General features: G+C 38.2%; 1 protein-coding gene across 1 annotated transcript in view; it reads right to left on the reverse strand.

The window, feature by feature from the left end:
- The window catches only part of LOC127437484 (homeodomain-interacting protein kinase 3-like), a 70,776-nt gene that overhangs the window by 21,480 nt on the left and 25,920 nt on the right, over positions 1–23,376 (reverse strand). The window contains exon 3 of the mRNA XM_051692425.1: positions 2,594–2,717. Coding sequence (XP_051548385.1) covers positions 2,594–2,717 — 124 coding nt within the window. The remainder of the gene's footprint in view (positions 1–2,593; positions 2,718–23,376) is intronic.

Consider the following 23,376-nt stretch of genomic DNA (forward strand, 5'->3'; position numbering starts at 1 on the left):
TTTGGAGAGGGGTCAACAAGGCCTATAGTGAAAAGAATACCATCCCCACTGTGAAGCATGGTGGTGGCTCACTGATGTTTTGGGGGTGTGTGAGCTCTAAAGGCATGGGGAATCTTGTGAACATTGATGGCAAGATGAATGCAGCACGTTATCAGAGAATACTGGCAGACAATTTGCATTCTTCTGCACGAAAGCTGCGCATGGGACGCTCTTGGACTTTCCAGTACGACAATGTCCCTAAGCACAAGGCCAAGTTGACCCTCCGGTGGTTACAGCAGAAAAAGGTGAAGGTTCTGGAGTGGCCATCACAGTCTCCTGACCTTAATATCATCGAGCCACTCTGGGGAGATCTCAAACGTGCAGTTCATGCAAGATGACCAAAGACTTTGAATGACCTGGAGGCATTTTGCCAAGATGAAAGTGGCAGCTATACCACCTGCAAGAATTTGGGGCCTCATAGACAACTATTACAAAAGACTGCACACTGTCATTGATGCTAAATGAGGCAATACACAGTATTAAGAACTAAGGGTATGCAGACTTTTGAACAGGGGTCATTTTTTTCATTGTTGCCATGTTTTGTTTTATGATTGTGCCATTCTGTTATAACCTACAGTTGAATATGAATCCCATAAGAGAGATAAATGTGTTTTGCCTGCTCACTCATGTTTTCTTTAAAAATGGTACATATATTACCAATTCTCCAAGGGTATGCAAACTTTTGAGCACAACTGTAAGTCTATGTGCTTAAGTTTGTTTTCTGTGTTATGCTTTTAGACTGAAGGAGTGAGTTGACAATGTTCATGACATCATAACGCAAATAACATCACAATGGCTTTAACGGTGTTTGGTTAACCACACCGCTGTCTTTTTTAGGAAAGGCGGGACCAGTTCAACCCCATCAATACACAAGCCGCTGCATAAAAAACACCATTGTTCTTGTTGCCTTGGGAAACCAAGTATTAGTGATCAGTGAACTATGCTGATATTTGCCTCCAAGCATGGATCTGCTGCTTCTCAGAAAGACTGTGTCATAGTGGGCTTCAAAGAGAGAAAACACAAACCACTACAAAGCCCTCTTTGGCTGCTTGCTTCATTTCTTTCTCTCTTCCTCTATCGGCTATGACGCCACCTCTCCTTTTACAAGCGCAGAGGCTCAACACTGTTGTGTTAAACAAGCAGTGTTTATGCTGTCTTAGGGGTGTTATAGTGACCTGATCGGGTTGCAAAGCATTGCACAAACACAGAGCGCACTGAAGTGAGAACCTGCTGATAGTGCAGGCTGGATTGAGAGAGAGGGTGTGTGTGTGAGAGAGGCTTTCAGTTATAAATACATTCTGCTGTGTGAAGTGGAACTGGACCCATTGCTGGCACGGAAAGGCGGCCCAGGGGTTTGTGGTCAGCAAACCCAGACCAACCTATTCTGGTAAAGTGGCTAGTTTTGCTACTCTCAGATGTGCCATTTCACACCAAAGAGGTAACACCACCTCCGACAACTGGTAGTCAACAGTGCTGGCCACAGGGATGATAAAATCATGTTTTTAATTTATGTGCTGTCTTTTTTCATTTAATGTGCAACAGCATTAGAATATGAATATGAAATTGAATAACCAAAACTGATTAGACTGAAAGCAAAATCAACTAAGCCTAATAATTTAGCCCAGAAGGAATTTGTAGATGTTTATTTTTTTTTTGCATTTTCGACACTGAATTTGGAAAATCCATGTAATGAAATCCATGTAATAGTTCTCTCAGTTTTTTGGCAAAATAAAGATTTAGAGGGAAAGTGCATTAAATACGACAGAAATATACTATTGTATAAAACAAATCTAATAGCTAAAAATACAATTCAGAATTCAGTATTCTAATAATATTCAACGACTGACTCCCACAATAATAATTCAGGATTACAATATTCAACTTGACTGGAGTTTCAGTAAAATATAAGTAGGTAAATATTGCTTTTTATTATCATGTATTGTTGAACTGGTGCATATAAATAAAAATGATTAAATATCATTCTTTCTTGGGTTAATTAAGTGAAAAAGATTGTTGTAAAAATCACTAAATTACTTTTAACAGACTTTTTACTTGTTGCATGAACATTTTTATCTATTTGGCTAAAATCTACTTGGCTTCATTCCTCAATTTGGCTACAATGGCTTGGTTGAAATGATGGTTCCTCTGATTGGAAAAAAAAAAATCACTTTAAGCCATTTCAGAGCAAACACATAAATATCAGGACTGAATATACAGTTTACTGTATATTGAATATCGTCAATGGGCTGAACAATATCGAGAGCCATATCGAGCCATGTCGCTCAACCTTAATACAAGTTTTAAACAACATGAGGGTGTGCAAATGACTTGCATTTCAACTTGCAATTTGGAAATCTGTAGCGTTCTCCGAACACAGATTCTGTGTGGGCTTGCTAATAATAACAAAAGCTATTTGATTTCAAAGACTTGAAAGCAAAGCTCTGAATACTGCACTGGAAAAAAGCAAATGATGTTATCTTCACAAATACAGCAGATTGGAGTTGCTGAAACGCAACAAAGTGAGTCATTATCTGAGATCACTGCCTGCTCTTACCTGGTCATACTCCAGCGCTCCTGGATAAAGCGGCCAGCCCAGAAACAGCTCAGCGATGACGCAGCCCAGTGACCACATGTCTATGGCCTCACAGAAGGGTAAGCCCAGGATGATCTCTGGAGCCCTGGAACACACATTAACAGACAAGGATGAGAATTAATGGAGTGGTTACCATGACAACTGGCTGTTGACTGAAAAGCAGTGGGACACTTGTTTCATTACGACAGCTCTGGAGAAGGCCAGATCAGAATGAACAAACATTTGTAGAGAATGAGCAAAGGCTACAACATGCTTCATACAACTTAAAATGATAACTTGAAGATAAAAAATTTGTCTAATGTCATCATCTAAAATCGCAGGTCATGATTTAGCCTATAATACATGGACAGACTCAAAAGCACCTGTGTATCGCATCTCATGAAGCATCTCACATTAATTTAAGCTCAGATGTCATGTTTTACGTCCATATTGATATGATCCGGAGCATAATGATGCTGCGTTCCTGTTCTGATGCAGCATGAGTCTGCCGTTGGATCTGGGCTTTGACGTCAGCAGGCTCATACACATCTGCTACCGTGACAACCAGAGGGAAAATGCCGGCTGCCTAGTGAGAGATGAGGATGAATCTAAAACACCAAAACTGGGTGATGACAGAGGTGGAGTCTGATGGCACATAATTAACGCTGGTCATCATTAATAATCAACTATAGAGTCAACTCTTTGCACACTGACAGATAAAATCGTAAAAGGTTGTTTGTCATAGCATGTTGCTTCCTAAATTAATAAAGTGCAAGTAGCAAAGGTGGCAGATACAGCAGAAAACTTAAAGGGATAGTTCACTTAAAATTCTGTTTGTTTTTTTGTTTGTTTTTTTCACACTTGTGCAATTCCAAACTAATATGACTTCTGTGGAACACAATAGGAGATGTAAGGCAGAAGGTTTGAGACTGACAGCCTCAGTCACCATTAACTTTCATTCATTATTTTGTCAATACAATCAATGTAAATGGTGACTGAGGCTATTTTTATGTCTTAGCAAGAAAGAAAGATCAAACTGGTTTGGAACAACACGAAGAGTAAATGAGTAAATGACAATTTTCCTTTTTGAGTTAACTATACCTTTATTACTGAAATTGTCGCTACAGCAATTGACGCAGGTAACTATCATGTTAGGTCACTTGTAAGCGGCTGTAACTACCAACAACACTAGGGGTGTAACAGTTTATCGTGGAAAGATACATCGCAATTCAGAAATTATTTTTCTTCATTGCACAAAAGCAGACAGGTGTTGTACAATGAGTTCATCTGAAACTGATGATTTGGTGTCACCATTGCCCTGTTCTGGGCTGATTTTTAGTTCCAGTTAACCTCTAATGGATCTTTTAATACTTTAATGAACAGTACTTTTAGTCAAGTTTTACTACTTAAGGAGAGTAACGTTTTGCAAATGTCTTAAAAAAAAAAAAATCTTAACTTTTCTTGATTGATATCGTGTACCCAACTGATTTGTGAATTCAGTATCGTGAACTGAACCACGAGATGAGCGAATCGTTACACCCCTAAAGAATACCTTACTTGTGTGGTAACAAATGCCAATGTGAATAATTCACCAGCACCTTGACAAAGTGAGACTGTTAAATTTCAAGCTTAGAAATTAAATTACAGATTTTCTTTTATTATTTAGTTTGTAATGTCCACACTTAAGGCCTCGATATACCTCTGGAGAAGTTCCTTTTCATTCTTCATTCAGGGCTAAAAAGAAGTTCTAAACAGCCAAGCAAAGGTATACAATTTCCGAACACTCAGACACTCGCCACACCGCTGTGAGATGTATTTAGAAGTACATTTAAATATGAGGATGCTACATGTAAAACCTTAACCAATGTGTTAAACTAAAATGTGTTAATGACTTTATTCCTCATTCTATGAATAGACTTCACATAAGGTCAGTAAAAGAAGCTGTTTTAATCATTCGACGATTTGAAGTAATATGCATGCACTAGAAAATGTTCATTTGTCTTGTTTATATTCTGAATTGACACTAATGTGCTAACACGTAAAACTGATAATGTTCAGAATAAAAACGAAATAATGATCATGGCCATATCTTACTTTAGACAAATGTGTGAATGGCTTTTGCTGAAGATGGCACAAGTGAATGGGCACTTGAGAATTTGAGAAGATTTGATTCCATTAGTAGACTAATTAACCAAAAATAAACTGCATGACATGGTCTTGGAGGAATTCTAAGCGAACAAACAAATACATATACTAGGCCACTGATAACTGTACACGCTGATGTGTTCATGTTTACTGATGCTAACTCACTAAACAACATAAACAGAACTTGCTGTCGGCATCAAGGTAGGTGGAGTTCGACATGGCAGCCTCCATGAAGCAGCCCAGCTCCTTGTAGAATAAAACGGCTTTAATTAGGCTACTAATATGACTCGAGTCTCCATCTCATGTGAGTGTACATGATGTTAAACATTTTAATTTCTTCAGAGGTACAACTTTTTAATTGAGGAAGAAGTTACTAAATGCACCTTTAAGATTCTGTTTATGTATATCACTGTGTTTCAACATAACTTAATTTCTCAGCAGCCCATAGTCAGCAGGAAGTTGCATTTCACGTGAAAGAATCAGGGGAAGTTACAGAAATCAGGTCCAGAATGAGTGATGACGTAACAGCAGGCATGGACTTCCCAACACTGTGCCTCAAACAAAGAGAGTTACTGTTAGACTATTAAGAGGCTGCTTTTGCACCCATGTTTTGTTTTCTGGGGTTTAAGTTAGTCTTAAAATGCTAAAGCTTTTCACCTTGAACCTGATTAGATTTCATAGTGCTTATTTCAAAGCACTGCTAGATTTAAGAACAGCCAACAGCTTCTACATCTACAGAAGGACTAAATGCAATGAAATAGCATGAGACTGTTCTTAGGAAGTACGGAGTCATGTGACAAAACAACAATGCAATTCCAGTTTGTTTTTGGAAAAACGGCAACAAAACTACATCTAGTAGAAGAACAAATTAAGTTTGTACACTGAAATCTGTTTGAGTCAAAAGATTAAACTCTAGTTTAATTCGATATGCCATTTAAAAAATATTTTTTCACGAAACACCACACTGCTAAATAGGGCTGGGCAATATGGCCAAAAATATTATCACAGTATTTTTTTGAAATCGTTCGATATCAATATTTATCATGATATACATTTAATACCATTAATGGGGGAGGAAATACATCCACATGTTTGTTAGACCTCAAGAATGAATGTAAACATAACTTGTTTGTTCATTAGTAAACCCCAGACGGTCCTACATAAGGTGTTCCCTCTTTTCGATGAAATTTCGCCTATTTCATCATCTTCAGCAAGCATTTGACTCCACTGAGTGGAAAGTAGAATGTAGAAAAATAACACTGTAAGTCAAATCAAGTCAAATAATTTTTATTTATAAAGCTTTTTTATTTGTGCTTTTCTTAATGCACATTGTTCCAAAACAGCTTTACAAAAGATCAGTTGTAATGTCTGTAACATCTCAAAAACATGAATAACCAACAATACTGAAAACATAATTTGATAAAAAAATAAGAATTTCTATAGCTTGGTATTTAAAATTGCACAACTTAGTCCCGCTGTCATTTGTACAGTTTTTTTTTTCATGTGCTTTTCCCAATACACATGGTTCCAAAACAGCTTTACAAAAGATTCGCTGTAATGTTTGTAACATCTCAAAAACATGAATAACCAATACTCCTGAAAACATAATTTGATAAAAAAATAAAAATGACTTTCAATAGCTTGGTATTATTTAAAATACTTAGTCCCGCTGTGTACATATGTTGACATCAATTTATGGGAAAACACTTTTTTTGCATGTTAATTAGGTGCTACTAGATACAAATCAAAAAGGGAAATGGAAAATCCACAACAGTCACACTCTACTTTCCCCCCTCTCTCAAATTGTACTGATTTGTAGCCTAAAATATTCTTCCACCAAACCAGATTCTGAGCTTAAATGGATCAGATTTAGACAGATGCTTCATACCAACCAACACTCAAATTAATGTTACAGGTAAACAATCAACAGGTAAACCAGCTATTATTAATGAATGATAAGAATGATAAATGAAAATGAATGAAACATTTGCATAGTTACATTTTCATGACAATTAAGCGAATTTGCTCCCAAAAATTCAAATTACTGTAATGATATCCATCCACCCATCCCATCCATATACAGTGAGATGCTATACAATACTATACAATATCATGTTGTGCAAATACTTCACAATTAAAAAATAGGCCTAGATCATTTTTTCCTCATTACAGTAAAGTACAGAACAGGTATGGAAAAACTTTTTTTTTTCCTTTTGATTTTGAGGTGAAATATGATGTTCTTGATAGATTTTGTGAAATTCACCCAAATATCATATATAAGGGCATCCCAAGAAGAAATCTATTGCACAATGTGACTTTTCAACATCACTGTACCAACTTCACCAAAATTGTGTTTTCAAAGGGAGGTGTTACATATCAGTTGCCTCACTGTTCTTTTTATGTGCAACCTGATTACACAGAGATCATGTTTTTAAGACCAAAAGAAAGGCGAACAGGTGAAAATTACCATTACTACTGTTAACGGTAGAAACGTGTTCATTTAAAGTCTATTTTATGAATCCTAAGGGTGGGTAAAAATATTGTCTTTCCAATGCAACGCATTCTTCATTTGAACGATCTCGATATCGATTCTTAAATCCCAAGATCGATCTTTTACTTTTAACCTCCACTACAATGAGAGGAAATCACTCGCATTTGCAACCAAATTTTGCGCTATGCGACTAAAGTTTCACTCACCAGTAATTGTGTAGTTTAGTCGTGAAGTGTTCAACAGCAGGATCCTTTCACAACGTGTTGAGGGTAAAAGATGTTCCATGTAATGTGTCTCCAAGACGAGATCCAGGCAACCCATTTGTCATTGAATACGGTCTCTTTTAAAACCCTTTCTGTTCTTTACAGTCAGTTGTTGAGTCCTCTCTAGTTAACATGCGCTCGTTTAAAGAAATGCCGTTTTTGGTTAAAGAGACATTACCGGTTTTAGCACATGTTCAACAAATCAATGTAAATACTTGTAAAGAGTATAAATTATGCAATGAAACAATATGTAACAAAATAATATGAAATCTTATTTATTGAATACATTTATTTGTTCATTTTTAAAAAGCAAATGTGTGACCAAAATGATGAAAAAGTACAATTTATATTTTCCTAATGAACCTAGTTAAAAGGTCCCCTGTATAATTAGCAGCATTAGCTTGGAGATAATTTATTTTATATGTAAGCAAAAGGGGCATTATAACTTAAACCCATATGAATCAATATTGAATCGAATATATAATCTATACATAATATCGTAATCGAAAGCTTGTGAATCTGACTTGAATTGAATCGGGAAATCTGTATCAATACCCAGCCCTAGTGAATACTGTTATGTGTCAGTGCAAACCAATAAATCATTGTTTTTCAAACTAAGCCAGGCTAAGTTTGAACCACTGTCTGGCATCAGTTATTTCCTGTGAAGTCAGTGGTGTAGTAGAGGGGAGTCCAAGTCATCTGGTTCACTACGAGCTACAGCCGGAAAGCCTTGAGCCCCCACAGTCTATGTGGCTACTTGGACAGAGAACCCTGACCACACAATAACCTCTCTGAAGGCCAGAAGAGCTCTGCAGCTGTTCAGAAAACAAGCTTACTGCATGTTGTCTAGAGAGCGCTGCACCGGATGGGATTTCAGCTCCGCTCGGAAGAGGCCGGGATATAAAAAGAAATACAGACACTGAAATGTGTCAGGGGATGTAAGATTAGGGAGATCAGCTGTGTCAAAACCACTGTCAGCATTCTTTCGTCACAAACAGACAGTGTGTGGGAGTTTCAGAAACCTGCCGCCAGCAGATCATGGCAGCCTAACACGCCGTTTTAAGTTCTTGTGTTGCACATGAAACTAGAGAGGACATACAGTTCTAGAGATCAGACTCTCTTTGGCACACACTCAAAAGAGGGCAGAATATAAACACGTAGCTACAGCAGATGATCTGCACGTGCATGCCAGGAGTGCAAGAGTATTAAAGCCTTTCATTTACAGGGGACTCTGTGAAGACCAAGAACGAGAGAGAGAGAAGACTCGGGTCACTGGGTTTTTTTCCTCCTCCCTGCTCAACATCCAGTCAGAGCGCTCTCTGTAAACAAATCCCACCCAAACACAGCTTATCTAATCTCCCACTGCATAGAGCAGCTATTCGAACTTCCCCCAATAAGCCATCCAAACTTTTCCATGAGAGCCATAGGTCCCTTTGCATAGAGTAATAACTCTTGTCTTTGAAGAGCACTCACAATATGAAATCTGAAAGAAAATTTGGGTTGAGTAACACAATGCCACTTCTGACATCCTGTATCGTTGGAATCAAAATGGAATTTTAGGGGTTTGGTTTTGTCGGTCAAAGGTTTTTAATATCTGATCGAGACACTCGCTCTCATGCACACAAATGCAAAATGGGATTATTGGCTGCAAATCTGTCAAACAACACCTTTAAGTGCACTTTACCACCCGTGTTTCAAGTCTGTAAGACAACACATGTATTTTGCTTAGCAATTCCTGCAGAACACTTCCTCAAAAAAAAAAAAAAAAAAAAAAGATTGTAATCTACTATCTGTCGACATTGCTTTATTGATACTTGTCTCTGCTAAGTTTTAACTTGTTTTAAGACAACACAGTTAAGCGTTCAATCTAATGTTATTCTTCAGTGTCCCAGCTTCGCACAGCTAACGCCCAAAGGGTAGAGCATACCAGTCATAGCTGAATCCTGGCTTATGCACCGCCCCGCAGTTCTAGAAGCAGAGAATACAATGTGAACACATGGGCTAGAACATTGCACTCGGTGGGACCTGGTGGCCAGGGCTGTTTCCAGAATGGAGTTCAGGATTAATAGGACTAACCAAACATTTTTTATGCAAGCCAGGCATTCCTGAGGTCATGGCAAAAAAGATCACCACCAGTGGCTTTAAGTTGGACGAGAATATGTGAAAGTGAAGTTCCACAAAAACTGTAACTAAGCAAAATAATTATATTTTGCAGTGTCACCAAGTGTTTTACCACTACCATTTGGCTCAGATTTAAGCTTTTTTAGACACAGGAGTGCTGTTTGCATGGAGTGTTATGAGACAGAGACACCATAGGAATAAACAAAGCTTTGTCAATATAGCATCATTTCAGCTCTTGTGAAAATGCTGAGAAATGCAGACAGTCTGGCCAACCTCAATGGAATCAACGTACATTAGACAGAGCAGAAAAATAATATTCTATAAAATGCCTGATGATCCCAGGAAGAAACAGCATAAACAGCTATACTTTGATGTATTGATTTGGTTTAGATGTTCTTGAGAAGACCAGTTTGAAGAATGGGACTACCAAGGCTTTTAGCTGTGCTACATGAAATTATATGATCCAAATATCACATAACTTGACTAGGGCTGCAACTAACGATTATTTTGATAAACGACTAATCTAACGATTATTAGAACGATTATTTGACTATTCGGGTGATTATTGCAACGATTAATCATTAGTTCTTAACCAACTATTCAGCTTGTGCCTCGACATAAAAGGTTGTATTAAACATGCTTACTAACAATAGAGAGGACAAAATAATCGTTTAAAAATCTCTAAATTACATTCACTGAATTACAAGGAAAAAAATACTTGGATTATTGTTGTTTAATTCATGAAAAACAAAAAAAAATCCACTGCAAAAAATCCTATTATCATCAAGTGTTTTTGTCTTGTTTTCCATTTAAAATGATCTAAAAATCCTTAAAACAAAATACATTTACTTGAGAAGCAACATATAAGATATTTAGAGAATGTATCTTAAATATAAGTGTATGTTGTATACAAGTGTATTATTTCACTTGTTTATACTTCTGCCAGTGCAGTAAAGACAAAATATACTCATATTCAAGATACATTCTCTGAAGGCAAGTCTAAATATCTTATATGTTGCTTCTCAGGTAAATGTATCTTGATTTAAGTATTTTTAGATATTTTAAGATATTTAAATATTAAATATTATATTCAACATTCTCAGGAAAAAAAAAAATCTTCTGCAGTACAGCTCCTGAGGTAAATGTACGCAAGGAGTTTTAGATATTTATATTGGGGGAAAAAAGAAAAGAAAAAAAAAAAGACAAATCTAAAACCATTTAGTTTTTTGCATTATATAATGGGCAAAGAACACACTCTCTCCCACCTTTTTGGTCACTTCAATTAAAAACAATCTCCCTCTTCTTAACAGCTTGAATCGACGATTTTCTTCATGATAAGACACACACCGTGACACATACAGCTGAAGTCAGAAGTCTACATAAACCTTAGCAAATACATTTAAACTCAGTTTTTCACAAGTCCTGACATTTAATCGTAGAAAACATTCCCTGTCTTAGGTGAGTTAGGATCACTATTTTAAGAATGTGAAATGTCAGAATAATAGTAGAGAGAATGATTTATTTCAGCATTTCTTTCATCACATTCCCAGTTGGTCAGAAGTTTGCATACACTTTGTTAGTATTTGGTAGCATTGCCTTTAAATTGTTTAACTTGGGTCAAACATTTTGGGTAGCCTTTCACAAGCTTCACACAATAAGTTGCTGGAATTTTGGCCCATTCCTCCAGACAGAACTGGTATAGCTGAGATTGAGGTCAAGGATTTGTGATGGCCATTCCAATACCTTGACTTTGTTGTCCTTCAGCCATTTTTCCACAACTTTTGAGGTATGCTTGGGGTCATTGTCCATTTGGAAGACCCATTTGCGACCGAGCTTTAACTTCCTGACTGATGTCTTGAGATGTTGCTTCAATATATCCACATCATTTTCCTTCCTCATGATGCCATCTATTTTGTGAAGTGCACCAGTCCCTCCTGCAGCAAAGCACCCCAACAACATGATGCTGCCACCCCCATGCTTCACGGTTGGGATGATCTTCTTCGGCTTGCAAGCCTCGCCATTTTTCCTCCAAACATAACAATGGTCATTATGGCCAAACAGTTAAATTTTTGTTTCATCAGACCAGAGGACATTTCTCCAAAAAGTAAGATATTTGTCCCCATGTGCACTTGCAAACTGTATTCTGGCTTTTTTATAGCAGTTTTGGAGCAGTGGCTTCTTCCTTGCTGAGCTGCCTTTCAGGTTATTTCGATATAGGACTTGTTTCACTGTGGATATAGATACTTGACTACCCGTTTCCTCCAGCATCTTCACAAGGTCCTTTGCTGTTGTTCTGGGATTGTTTTGCACTTTTCGCACCAAACTACGTTCATCTCTAGGAGACAGAATGCGTCTCATTCCTGAGTGGTATGATGGCTGTGTGGTCCCATGGTGTTTATACTTGTGTACTATTGTTTCTACAGATGAACATGGTACCTTCAGGCATTTGGAAATTGCTCCCAAGGATGAACCAGACTTGTGGAGGTCCACAATTTTTTTTTTCTGAGGTCTTGGCTGATTTCTTTTGATTTTCACATGATGTCAACCAAAGAGGCACTGAGTTCATGCCACACAACTTCTTGTTCAGTCACTTGTCATAACTAGACTGGACTACTGTAATGCTCTCATTTCAGGCCTCCCTGCATGTGCAATTAGACCCCTGCAAATGATCCAGAATGCAGCAGCATGTCTGGTCTTTAATGAACCAAAGAGAACGTATGTTACACCACTCCTTGTCTCTATTCACTGGCTGCTGGTTGGTGCACGTATCAAATTCAAGGCTCTGATGCTGGCATACAGAACAGTCACTGGGTCTGCTCCAGCATACCTAAAGTCATTTCTGCAGAGCTACACACCCACTAGAATCCTGCGGTTAGTTAAGGAACGTCGCCTTGTTGTACCAACACAGAGAGGCAACAAATCACTTTCCCGGACTTTTGGCTTCAAACCACATTGGTGGAATGACCTTCCCAACTCCATCCGTGAAGCTGACTCACTCTCTGTCTTCAAAAAACGACTAAAAACACATCTTTTCCATGAGCACTTAACCAGTCACTAAATTTTTTGTTGCACTTTAATCTGTTTTGAATACTATTCTGATGCTAGTGAAACATTGTAATTAATATGGCACTTTTCGTACCACTGTCTCCTTAAGATGATTCGATTATGTTTTCCTCTTTTGTAAGTTGCTTTGGATAAAAGCATCTGCCAAATTAATAAATGTAAAAGTAATGAGTTTGAAGGTATGCCTTAAATTACATCCACAAGCACACCTGCAATTCAGTACACCTCCTATCAAAAGCTAATTGGCTAACTGTATAAAGGCTTGACATAATTATCTGGAATTTTCCAAGCTGCTTAAAGGCACAGATAATTTAGTGTATGTAAACTTCTGACCCACTGGAATTGCAATATAGTCAATTAAAAGTGAAACAATCTGTCTGAAAACAATTGTTGGAAAAATTACTCATGTCACACACAAAATAGATGTCCTAAATGACTTGCCAAAACTATAGTTTGCTAATATTAAATGTGGAGAGTGGAGTGGTTAATAAAATGACTTCAACTGTATATTATGATATTATATCACTACGTCGCAAGCCATAACGTTATAATCTAACTGCAGAAAATGCGCGCGAGGGATGAGCGTCTCCGCGCGAGACAGTTTATCAGCCGGGAGAAGTTTGAAATTCTCTCGCACTGTTTTTCACGCAACTCACATAATCAGCTCTGACCGCACAGAAAAATTCCTGTTTTGGAGTTTGTGCTTATTTATACAACCTGCTTCCTTATTATTTGAACTACAATAAAGGATGCATTAAAGATATAATGCTGGGGTTTCCTTTTTAGGCAAGTTTTTCTCAAGCGGAATGCCAGGTATGGCTCCCCTTTATTTCACATCAAGATGACACTGCTTCTATATTTACTTATTTTGTATTTTTGTATTATAATTGCCTCATTCTTTGCAATCTGTATCACCTTAATCTGTTTGTAAAATCTGGAGTGCGTCTGGACTGTGAGCTGTTCTCTTCTCAATCAAGCACGTGCTGAAGTGCTGCTATCCTGCGTCATCATTAGAGTTTCAAATTATCTCATGTTGCATTAAATGAGATAAAACGACTATTCGACAACGGAAATTTTTGCAGACAATTTTTTATTGTCGACATTGTCGATAACGCAGACTAATCGTTTCAGCCCTAAACCTGACATTATAACTTTAAAGAAAGCTTAGGATGTCTCCTACCTTAGTCAAAAGCAAAAACTAAAGAAATAATATTAATGGGAAGAAACTTAAGACCCTCTTCATTTTTTCAGGCAGTTTTGTTAAAGTGGGACAGATGAAAAGTGATTGTATAGAAAATATCTACAAATTATTTGTATTAAAAAAAAAAAAAAAATGTATTCTTTTACATTGAGAGTTGTGATGAAGCCCTGGTGCAAGTCATGTGAAAAAGACTTAACCTCAAGACTCTGCAATGATGGTCTCCTAAAGTGACTACACAATCTGAATGAAGACAGAGCCTGAAAACACTCAGCCTGTATGGTGCCTCTATTCAAAACAGTTATGTCAGGGTTCAGGAACTATCATCTGGTCAGAGGTCAAATTGCATTCTAAACCTTGTGAGGGTTCAACTAATGCTGCAAGGAGTTTGCAATGGACGGTGGCTGCATCACAAGGCCTGTACAAACAGAAAGATGTGCACTCTTACTAAGTGAATCATATCACCAGCCCTTCAGGCTGCTCATTAGTCCAGGAATCTGGCCAATTAGGTCTTCTTCATTTTAAGAGAAAAAGAGTCTGCTCCAAATGGAGGCCAGGCACTCACATGATCTAAAACCAACTGACAGGGAGCAGATGCTGACATTCCTCAGGCCGCTGCTGAATTAGGGTCTTGCTCAAGATTCATTATACATATGAATACATGTGGAATTTAGACTTATGGAAAATAAGATCACAACCACAGCTGTTAGTGATGGTACACTGGCTCACTGAGACATGCTTTTATATGTTGTGCAGGAGGTTGCATTTAGCTAAATAGTTTGTGCATTATTTGCTAACCATTAGTCTTGTTTACCGTGTATGCAGCATGCTGGAGGCTTCAAGCAGGCTGAGTGTAATAACATCCAAAAAGAATAATATAATAAATGGTTGACATTAGGCAAAGTCAAGGCCTCAAAATTCTGAATGGGCTTCATTGACATGGCTGTCACTTAAATACAAATGTGAATTACTTCACGGCATCATTCAGTAGGGCTGGGAATTGCCACAGACCTCCCGATTCGAAATTACAACAATATTTCCTAGCCAATTCGATATGTATTGTGATTTGATGTTTTGATATAAAAACTTCATAAGTTCACATGTGTGTCTGAAATGACAATTGTTTCACTCTGTAATACATAATTTGCAGGTAAAAGGTAGTGATGTGCAAAACTACCAATCAACCAGTCAGTGCTTTGACTGAGCTAGGAGACTAGTTAACGCAAAAGGAACCCATGTCTAAGGCTGCATTATGTCCATTTGTAGTCAAAAAATAAATATATACAATATTGAATTTTAACTTAAACTAACTGTTATTTACGAATATAAAATATAACATACATTACCATGATAGGCTATTACTATTATCATAATGACAATTTTGCAACATACAAATGGAGGCTAAAGAGTACATTTGTTCAAGAACCATTTCTGGGGCTGTACTGAATTATGACACACATGACAATACACCTGAAGTCCCAGGGCTCTATTTTCATGAGTGAGCAAAGCACAGCGCTACGTGCTACGATAATGTGCAACGTCTTATCCAATTTTTGTGAGCACTAATTCTAAATGCAATTTTTCTTGGCAGCGCAAACCGCAAATGGCCATGGGTGGGAGTGTTCGTGCTATTGTGGGTGTAGACACGCAAACTGTGGGTGTATTGTATGGTAATGAAGCAGCATAAAGCGCAATTTGCTATTTACCTAAGAAATATGTCATTGAGCTAAGACGTTTCAATACGACGTCTTAACTCAGGGCAAAGTTCAAATTCTGTTCCTGCATTTGCAGTTTGGAGATTTCACCAGCAGGTGGTAAAGTCCATGTTCAAATTCTGAAAGTACAGAACATCAAATAATGTCCTTGACAATCGTAATTTTTCAGGGGTAATCGTTTGATATTTGTAATAAACTTTCTAGAAGTCATGGTTTATTTTATCAATTATTTTTATTGTTATGTTTATATATTATTATTGTATATTTCCAATTGTATTTATGATTTAATTTGTAGCCTACTAGTAATTTTCCACCTGTTGTTGAGATTGATTTTTAAGTCACTGTAAAACGTGGCGGTGGAAAAAGGAGAGACTAAAATGTTTGGATTTGGTATGATTTTTTTTTTTTTTTTCCCCACTTTGTTATTTTGATTATATTTACATTTTGTTTAGAGTGTAATTTGAATGTAGAAATATTTTTTTTCTTTTTTTTTTTTTTAATACATGAATTGAATTTTTTTTAAATCAAAATCGACCGGTAGAAGTGAAGTGTGCGCCGATACAATCACTGTTAATACTAGCCATGATTTTTGTGTCAGTAGATGAAAATGATTAATAATACTTACATTCCCTAAAATTTAACTGAGCGTACATCCAAATTCAGAAGAGAATCACATTTTCCATGCATATTAAAGGAGCATGTCACGGTCACAGAAACATGCCCAACAATCATCAAGGATGCAGTTAATGTGCATTTTCCAATCTTCTAATTCACTGCATACAGTCCATTTACACTACCAACTTCTTATGAATGTGCTGTCTTTGTTTATATCACTGGTGCTTGACAGGGTATGGACAATAATAGGACGCAGACGGTGGAAATCCACGAGAAGAACCTCAGAATTCAATTGCTCTTAATCCAGCCCATTTGCGCGTTGCGCGGGTGATTTCACCAAACCTTCTTGCGCCTAGACTTAGCACATGCTTGCACGAAAGTACAAAAATTTCATGGCCATGCACTCTGACTTCGCGCTTATGACATAATGCTGCCCTTAAACCTAGAGCTCTTAAAATAGGGCCCCCAATGTCATTGAATGTTATTTGCATATGCATCCTGAGATAGTCTGAGATCATATGCAGTGTTCTCATAGACAACACTATTCTTACAAACTACTCCCAGGTGACCGACAGAGAAAAAAATGTGAGAACTCACCATTTGCGCGTTCCGCGAGACATGGTTGAGCTGCTCGTGTTGGCGCCAAAGCGCAAATTAACTACTGAACAAAAAAAGCAAATCAGACATGCGCGTCGCAGCATTTCTTTCATCTGTTATTCAAAATATAATCAGTTGTGTTTCCTCAAGGACGCGTCTTTGTGTCTAGTGGCATTTCTTGTCGACAGTGGCAGGTAAATGTGCAAAATTACCCGCCAATGTGCATGAATACACTGGCTGTTAGATTATAAATATTGCGGGGGCATGACATGTTGTTAACGACATTCAAGAGTTTGATAAGCCTTTTTACAACTAAACTACTTATTAAAGCAGTGTCAGACAGAATCTGCAGAATTACTTCTGACAAATACTCTCCACAAACGCCTCTCAAATAAACTTTTAGATTATGCATAATAAAAGAAACATTGATCACAGCAGAGGATTTTGACATCCGACAGTCAACAAATGGCGCTTTGATGGCTGTAACTGCGGTGTATTAAAGGACTAAATGTAAAGAATTAAAGAGACAAAACTTTTCAGAGAGAAAGAAAACTTAACGTTCAATGAAGTCTTTGGCAGTAAGAGAGTGCAGCCACACTTGGCTCACCTGAAGAATGACACTGAATTCTGGAACAGACCTCACTTTGGAGTACCAGACTACCAATCACAGATGGGGGGGCTTTCATTACTCAACCCACAAAGGAGGCTTGCTTGGGGGCTGTCATCGCCAAAAACACTTTGTTTTGTATGGAGGACGCTGGGACAAGACAGACCTCACCTACAAGTAAGGCTTACTGTATTTGTAGTGTTAAAAATAAAATGGAATTTCAAGCAATTTCTCCAGTATCCACCGGTCTGACATGAATTATATCATATTCCATCTATAGCGATTTCAAAAGGTTTTGAAAATATATTATACATTTAGTTTGAAGACTACAACTTTTAAACTAACGACTGTTAGTGCACAAATATAGCTTCCTATATCTATTAATCATTGTAGCATTAAGATAAACAATATGTTTTTTTATGAAATAAAAAAATAGATTTTTCATCAGGTAGACAATTTTAAAATTGTTTGGCACAAGAATCACAATTTGTAACAGAATCGATTTTTTTTCCCAGCCCTATCATTCAGAACCCAAAACAGACTTTGAAAGGAAATACTAAAGCAATGTCAGAAAGGGCAACATGTTAGGACTTCGAACTTTATGTCCCACAAGGGAAAAGGAAAATATAAGAAAAACAGTATTGCATAATGCTTATTATGGGCTGGTGCAGAACCTATCATTTGATTTATATAGGGTGTGCCTGCACAGATATGATAGTGTAGCCTAACGTAAACATTTTAAAATAAGGCTCACTTTTCTATGCCTGATATAGACTACAGAGAAGCACACCTCAGGATATGAAGTTACTGTTTAATTTAATCCAGACAGATTTCAATTACAACCATTACATTTAATAAAAAAAAGCTATACTGTTAAGCAGCAGTTCTGACTGCTCTTTTTCACAGTTCACAAATAGAACTTTAGGCAGCAGATCCAGGAAAAACATGAAGTTGACATTTACAGGCTGAAAAAAAAAAAAAAAAAAAAAATTCCTTTGCATATGAAAACTGGTACCAAAAACACTGCATATTTACGCTAATTCAGCAAAACCAAGGACCTTTAAATATCACAGTGGGAGAGGCCTTATGGACTTTCTCACCTGCCCAACTTTATGGCAAAAGAAGAGGCGAGTACAGACCACTGGTTATTTAAACAGCACACACAATCCATTCAGGCCAGCCAGACTTGGGCCCCGTAACTCAGTCTTGCAAGCAGCTTGTTATGCAACAGGCCTGTGTACATCAGTTTTCCAGAAGTTTTAACACTGTTTCCAATGTTCTAATGCCATTATCCTTTGGGTGGATAAGTAGCCCGTTTCAAAACCAAGAACTAAATAGGGTAGTCAGGAAGATAGCCTTTGCTCACTCATTAAGCACAATAAAAATAAAAAAATCCTGAAGTCCACTATTATCTCCATTGTTTCGCGCATGTTCAGCTCAAGCTTGTTGTAACCGCACAGACAGCCAGCTGATCAACTTTGCGTCTGTATGCAGACTCGCCACCATCGCGGATGAGGCCGATAACTGTGGTGTCGTCTGCAAACTTCAGGAGCTTGACAGTGGGGTCTTTTGCTGTGCAGTCATTTGTGTACAGGAAAAGAGCAGTGGAGAGAGAACGCATCCCTGGGGAGCACCAGTGCTAATAGTGAGGGTCCCGGATGTGAGTTTCCCCAGTCTCACTAGCTGCTACCTATCTGTCAGAAAGCTGGTGATCCATTGACAGACTGGGGTGGGCATGGAGAGCGGGGTCATTTTGGTTGAGAGAAGATCAGGCATGATGGTATTGAAGGCTGAACTGAAGTCCACAAATAGGATCCTTGCATAAGTCCCAGGTCTGTCGAGGTGTTGCAGGATATAATGCAGTCCCATGCTGACAGCATCATCCATAGACCTGTTTGCTCGGTAAGCAAACTGAAGGGGGTCCAGCTGGGGTCCAGTGATGTCCTTCAGGTAGGCCAAAACAAGTCTCTCAAATGACTTCATGACCACAGACTTGAGAGCGACAGGTCTGTAGTCATTTAGTCCTGTGATTTTGTTTTTGTTTTTTGGGGGGACCAGAATGAATGTGGAGCATTTGAAGCAGCAGGGAACTTCACACTGCTCCAGTGAACTACTGAAGATCTGTGTGAAGATGGGGGACAGCTGGTCAGAGCAGACATTCAGACAGGCAGGTGAAACACAGTCTGGGACTGAAGCTCTGCTAGTCTTTTGTTTCCAAAAGACCTGGCACACATCCTTCTTACAGCTCATAAGAGCAGATTGAATAGCAAGAGGGGAGGAGGGGGGTTCCAGGAGGTTTTGGTGTGTGTGTGAAGTGAAGATCAGAGCGGGGGAGGGGTGTGAGACTGGGCTTTTCAAACCTGCAGTAAAACACATTCAGTTCATCAGCCATTAGTTGACTCTCTACAGAGCAAGGGGGAGGTGTCATATACTTGGTAATGCTTTTCAGGCCTTTCCACACAGATGCAGGATTGTTGGCTGAAAACAGTTTTTTCAGCTTTTCAGAGTAGCTTCTTTTAGCCACTCTGATTTTCTTAGTCAATGTGTTCCTGGCCTGGTTGTACAATATTTTATCCTCACTTCTGTAAGCATCCTCTTTGGCATGAAGATGCTGTCTGAGTTTTCCTGTAAACCATGGTTTATCGTTGCTTAATGATAAAAATGTCCTAGTAGGGATGCACATATCCTCACAGAAACTGATATATGATGTCACAGTATCTGTGAGCTCGCCCAGGTCTGTGGCTGCAGCCCCAAAAACACTCCAATCAGTGTAGTCAAAGCAGGCATGTAGTTCCATCTCTGCTTCATTGGTTCATCTCTTTACAGTCCTTACTACAGGCTTAGCTGATTTTAGTTTCTGCTTGTAGGTCAGAAGATGATGAACCAGACAGTGATCAGAGAGTCCTAAAGCTGCACGTGGGACAGAGCGATATGCATCCTTTATAGTAGTGTAGCAGTGGTCCAATATATTTCTGTCTCTGGTGGGACATGTGATGTGTTGTTTGTATTTCGGCAGTTCACGGGTGAGGTTAGCTTTATTAAAATCTCCCAGAATAATAATAAGTGAGTCCAGGTGTTGTTGCTTTGTCTGTGATGTGATCAGTTAGCTGCTGCAACGCTGCATTCACGCACGCTTTTGGCGGGATATAAACACTCACCAGAATGAATGAAGAAAACTCCCACGGTGAGTAGAAAGACTTACATTTGATGAAGAGCGCTTCTAAATTAGGACAGCACATCTTCAACGCTGTTACATCTGTACACCAACTTTCATTGATGTAAAATCATGTTCCACCATCTCTCATTTTCCCCAGACGATTCTGCAACGCGATCCGCTCTGAACAGCTGAACAGCCCAACAGATGAAACGCGCTGTCAGGGATGGCTTCATTCAGCCAGGTTTCCATGAAACAAAGAGCAGTGGAGTTAGAAAAGTCCTTATTTGTTTGAGTGAGAAGCAGTTCGTCTGTTTTGTTGGCGAGGGAGCGGGCATTCGCCAGATGAATATTAGGCAGCGGAGTCTTAAAGCCGCGTTTACGAAGCTTCACAAGCCGCCGGCTCTGTTCCCTCGTGTATGTCTTTTGGATCGCTTGTAGAGCACCGCAGCGCCTCCAACTAAGATGTCTAATAAAATGTCAAAATAATCAAACACCGGCAAAAAATTATTAGGTATGCTCTGCCGAATATTCAGCAGTTAATCCCTGGTGAAACTGATCAGGAAAGAGTGACAAAAAAACATGACAAACAAAAAGTAACAAAAACGCTAGAGATCTCCACACCTAAGCAGTCATCTGTGGCGCCATCTTCCCAGGATTCTACTTATACAAATGTAACAAAGAATACCTGTAGAATACTCTAAAATTATGGAAATATTAGGCCAACAGTGGTCAATCATTTGGGGGCTGTTTTAAAAATGTAAAGGAATAGTTCACCCAAAAATGAAAATTCTCTCATCATTTACTCACTCACATGCCATCTCAGATGTGTATGACTTTCTTTCTTCTGCAGAACACAAACAAAGATGTTTTGAAGTATGTCTCAGCTCTGTAGGTCCATAAAATGCAAGTCAATTGTGACCAGAACTTCACAGCTCAAAAACGCTAATAAAGGCAGCATAAAAGTAATCCATATGACTCCAGAGGTTATACCAATGTCTTCAGAAGCGATATAATGGGTGTGGGTGAGAATCAGATAAATATTTAAGTCCTTTTTTACTACTATTCTTCTAAAAATCTTAATTTGTTTTGCAGAAGAAAAATTAATACTCATCTGGGATGTGGATGAGTAAATGACAGAATATTCATTTTTGCGTAAACTATTCCTTCAAGTGTGTCAAGAAATTAAGTTAGATTGTACAGTAGAATTGTTCTTGCAAACTGGATGTTTCTCCATGGCTAAAGACATTTCGCCACTAATTCGACTGGTTTCATCAACTGTCGTTATATGGGTATAATGGTTTATTGTGGCGCGATACATAGTGTGACGATTCGCATCATGGAGATGGGACTTTTTTTATCATTATTTTAGCATCTGTTCGATTCAATACGTGAGGCATCCTAAGCCTACTTAACGCAGGTGTACAAATGGAAATTGCTTTGCACATAAGGAGCTCTAAAATACGATTGCACACTAGCAGCCACAAGTGTTGTATTATGAGTTCGGCTGAAACTGTGAAAACTGAAACTGAAACCATGTATACAGAGAGAACCAGGAGTGCGCCTTTTCAGTGCGAGGGATTGAATGTTCGTTTAAAGCGTGAGAATGATCTGCTCTGACTGCATGAGAGATAGTGTCATGTTAATTTACTATATGGGTCATTCTACAGGAGTGGTGCAAAATGCTGTCACCCGCATAAATATTAGGAGTGTAACGGTTCTCTGTAAAATAAACTAACTGTACGGTTCGCCACCCACGGTTCGGTAAGCATTGGCACCGCGGTTCACCTCAAGTTTATTGACGCATCTGGAGCACAAGGTTTTGCGAAGAAAATAAAGCGTCAAATAGGCACGCACAGTTACAACCTCCGCTAATGCACCTGAATGGATACGCTCCGCCTGTGTTTCACTTGGGTCAACTTGATGACATCACTGTTCTGCAAGCGTTGTGTGTATTTGAAAATGGCAAGTGGGGAAAATGAGCCGCTGATAGAGAAGTCCCCTGTGTTATTCAGGTCTCCTGTCTGGAAACATTTATTTTTGCAGTCAATTGCAACAGTGATGGTCAAAAAAAACTTTCATAAAACAGGCACTGTTTGCAGACATCGCTCGACGCGATTGCTGTATACTGGAAATCACCGGGGAAAGATAGAGTGCTGCACTATGAGCCAGAACTGCACACACGCTTTTGTTTTTAAGCAGGCACTCAATGCTAATTTGGACAAGCATAAAACATTAACTAAAGCGATTGTGTTTTTCATTGCCGGTGATATGTTTCCCTACTATCAGAGGCAATAGAAATAATTTATGTAGTAACTTTTTAATCTTTAAAAATAGTGGTTTACATGTTCTTTTCTATTGGGTGGCACATGTCCCCCAATCTAACCCCGAAAAATACACGTAATAATTAAACACCTAAATGTTTGTTTTTTTTTTTTCATTTTTTTTTTTAAACACTTAATCCTAATGTACCTTGTCAAGTCCTACTGAAATTTAGTTGACATGAGTTTTTCTGCCTTTTTTTAAAAAAAGAAATAATAATGTATTGAGTGAAAAATTGCCATCACCCATTTTTTTTTTTTTTTTGGTCAATACCGAAACAAACACAAAAAGTCTCTCTGGACTGAAGCAAAACTTGGCCACACCCCAAACTAAGTGACAAAGAAGAAAAATTAAGACATTACCTCTCCCTGGACTATGTGGTGAGTAGATGTATTTTAACATTTTGAAATAATAGTGTTGTAAAGTCAGAAAACCTGGATGTGTTTTTAAAAAGTGTCATTACTGAACTTACTG

Source organism: Myxocyprinus asiaticus, chromosome 48 (assembly GCF_019703515.2).
Source record: "Myxocyprinus asiaticus isolate MX2 ecotype Aquarium Trade chromosome 48, UBuf_Myxa_2, whole genome shotgun sequence".
Classification (NCBI taxonomy): Eukaryota; Metazoa; Chordata; class Actinopteri; order Cypriniformes; family Catostomidae; genus Myxocyprinus; species Myxocyprinus asiaticus.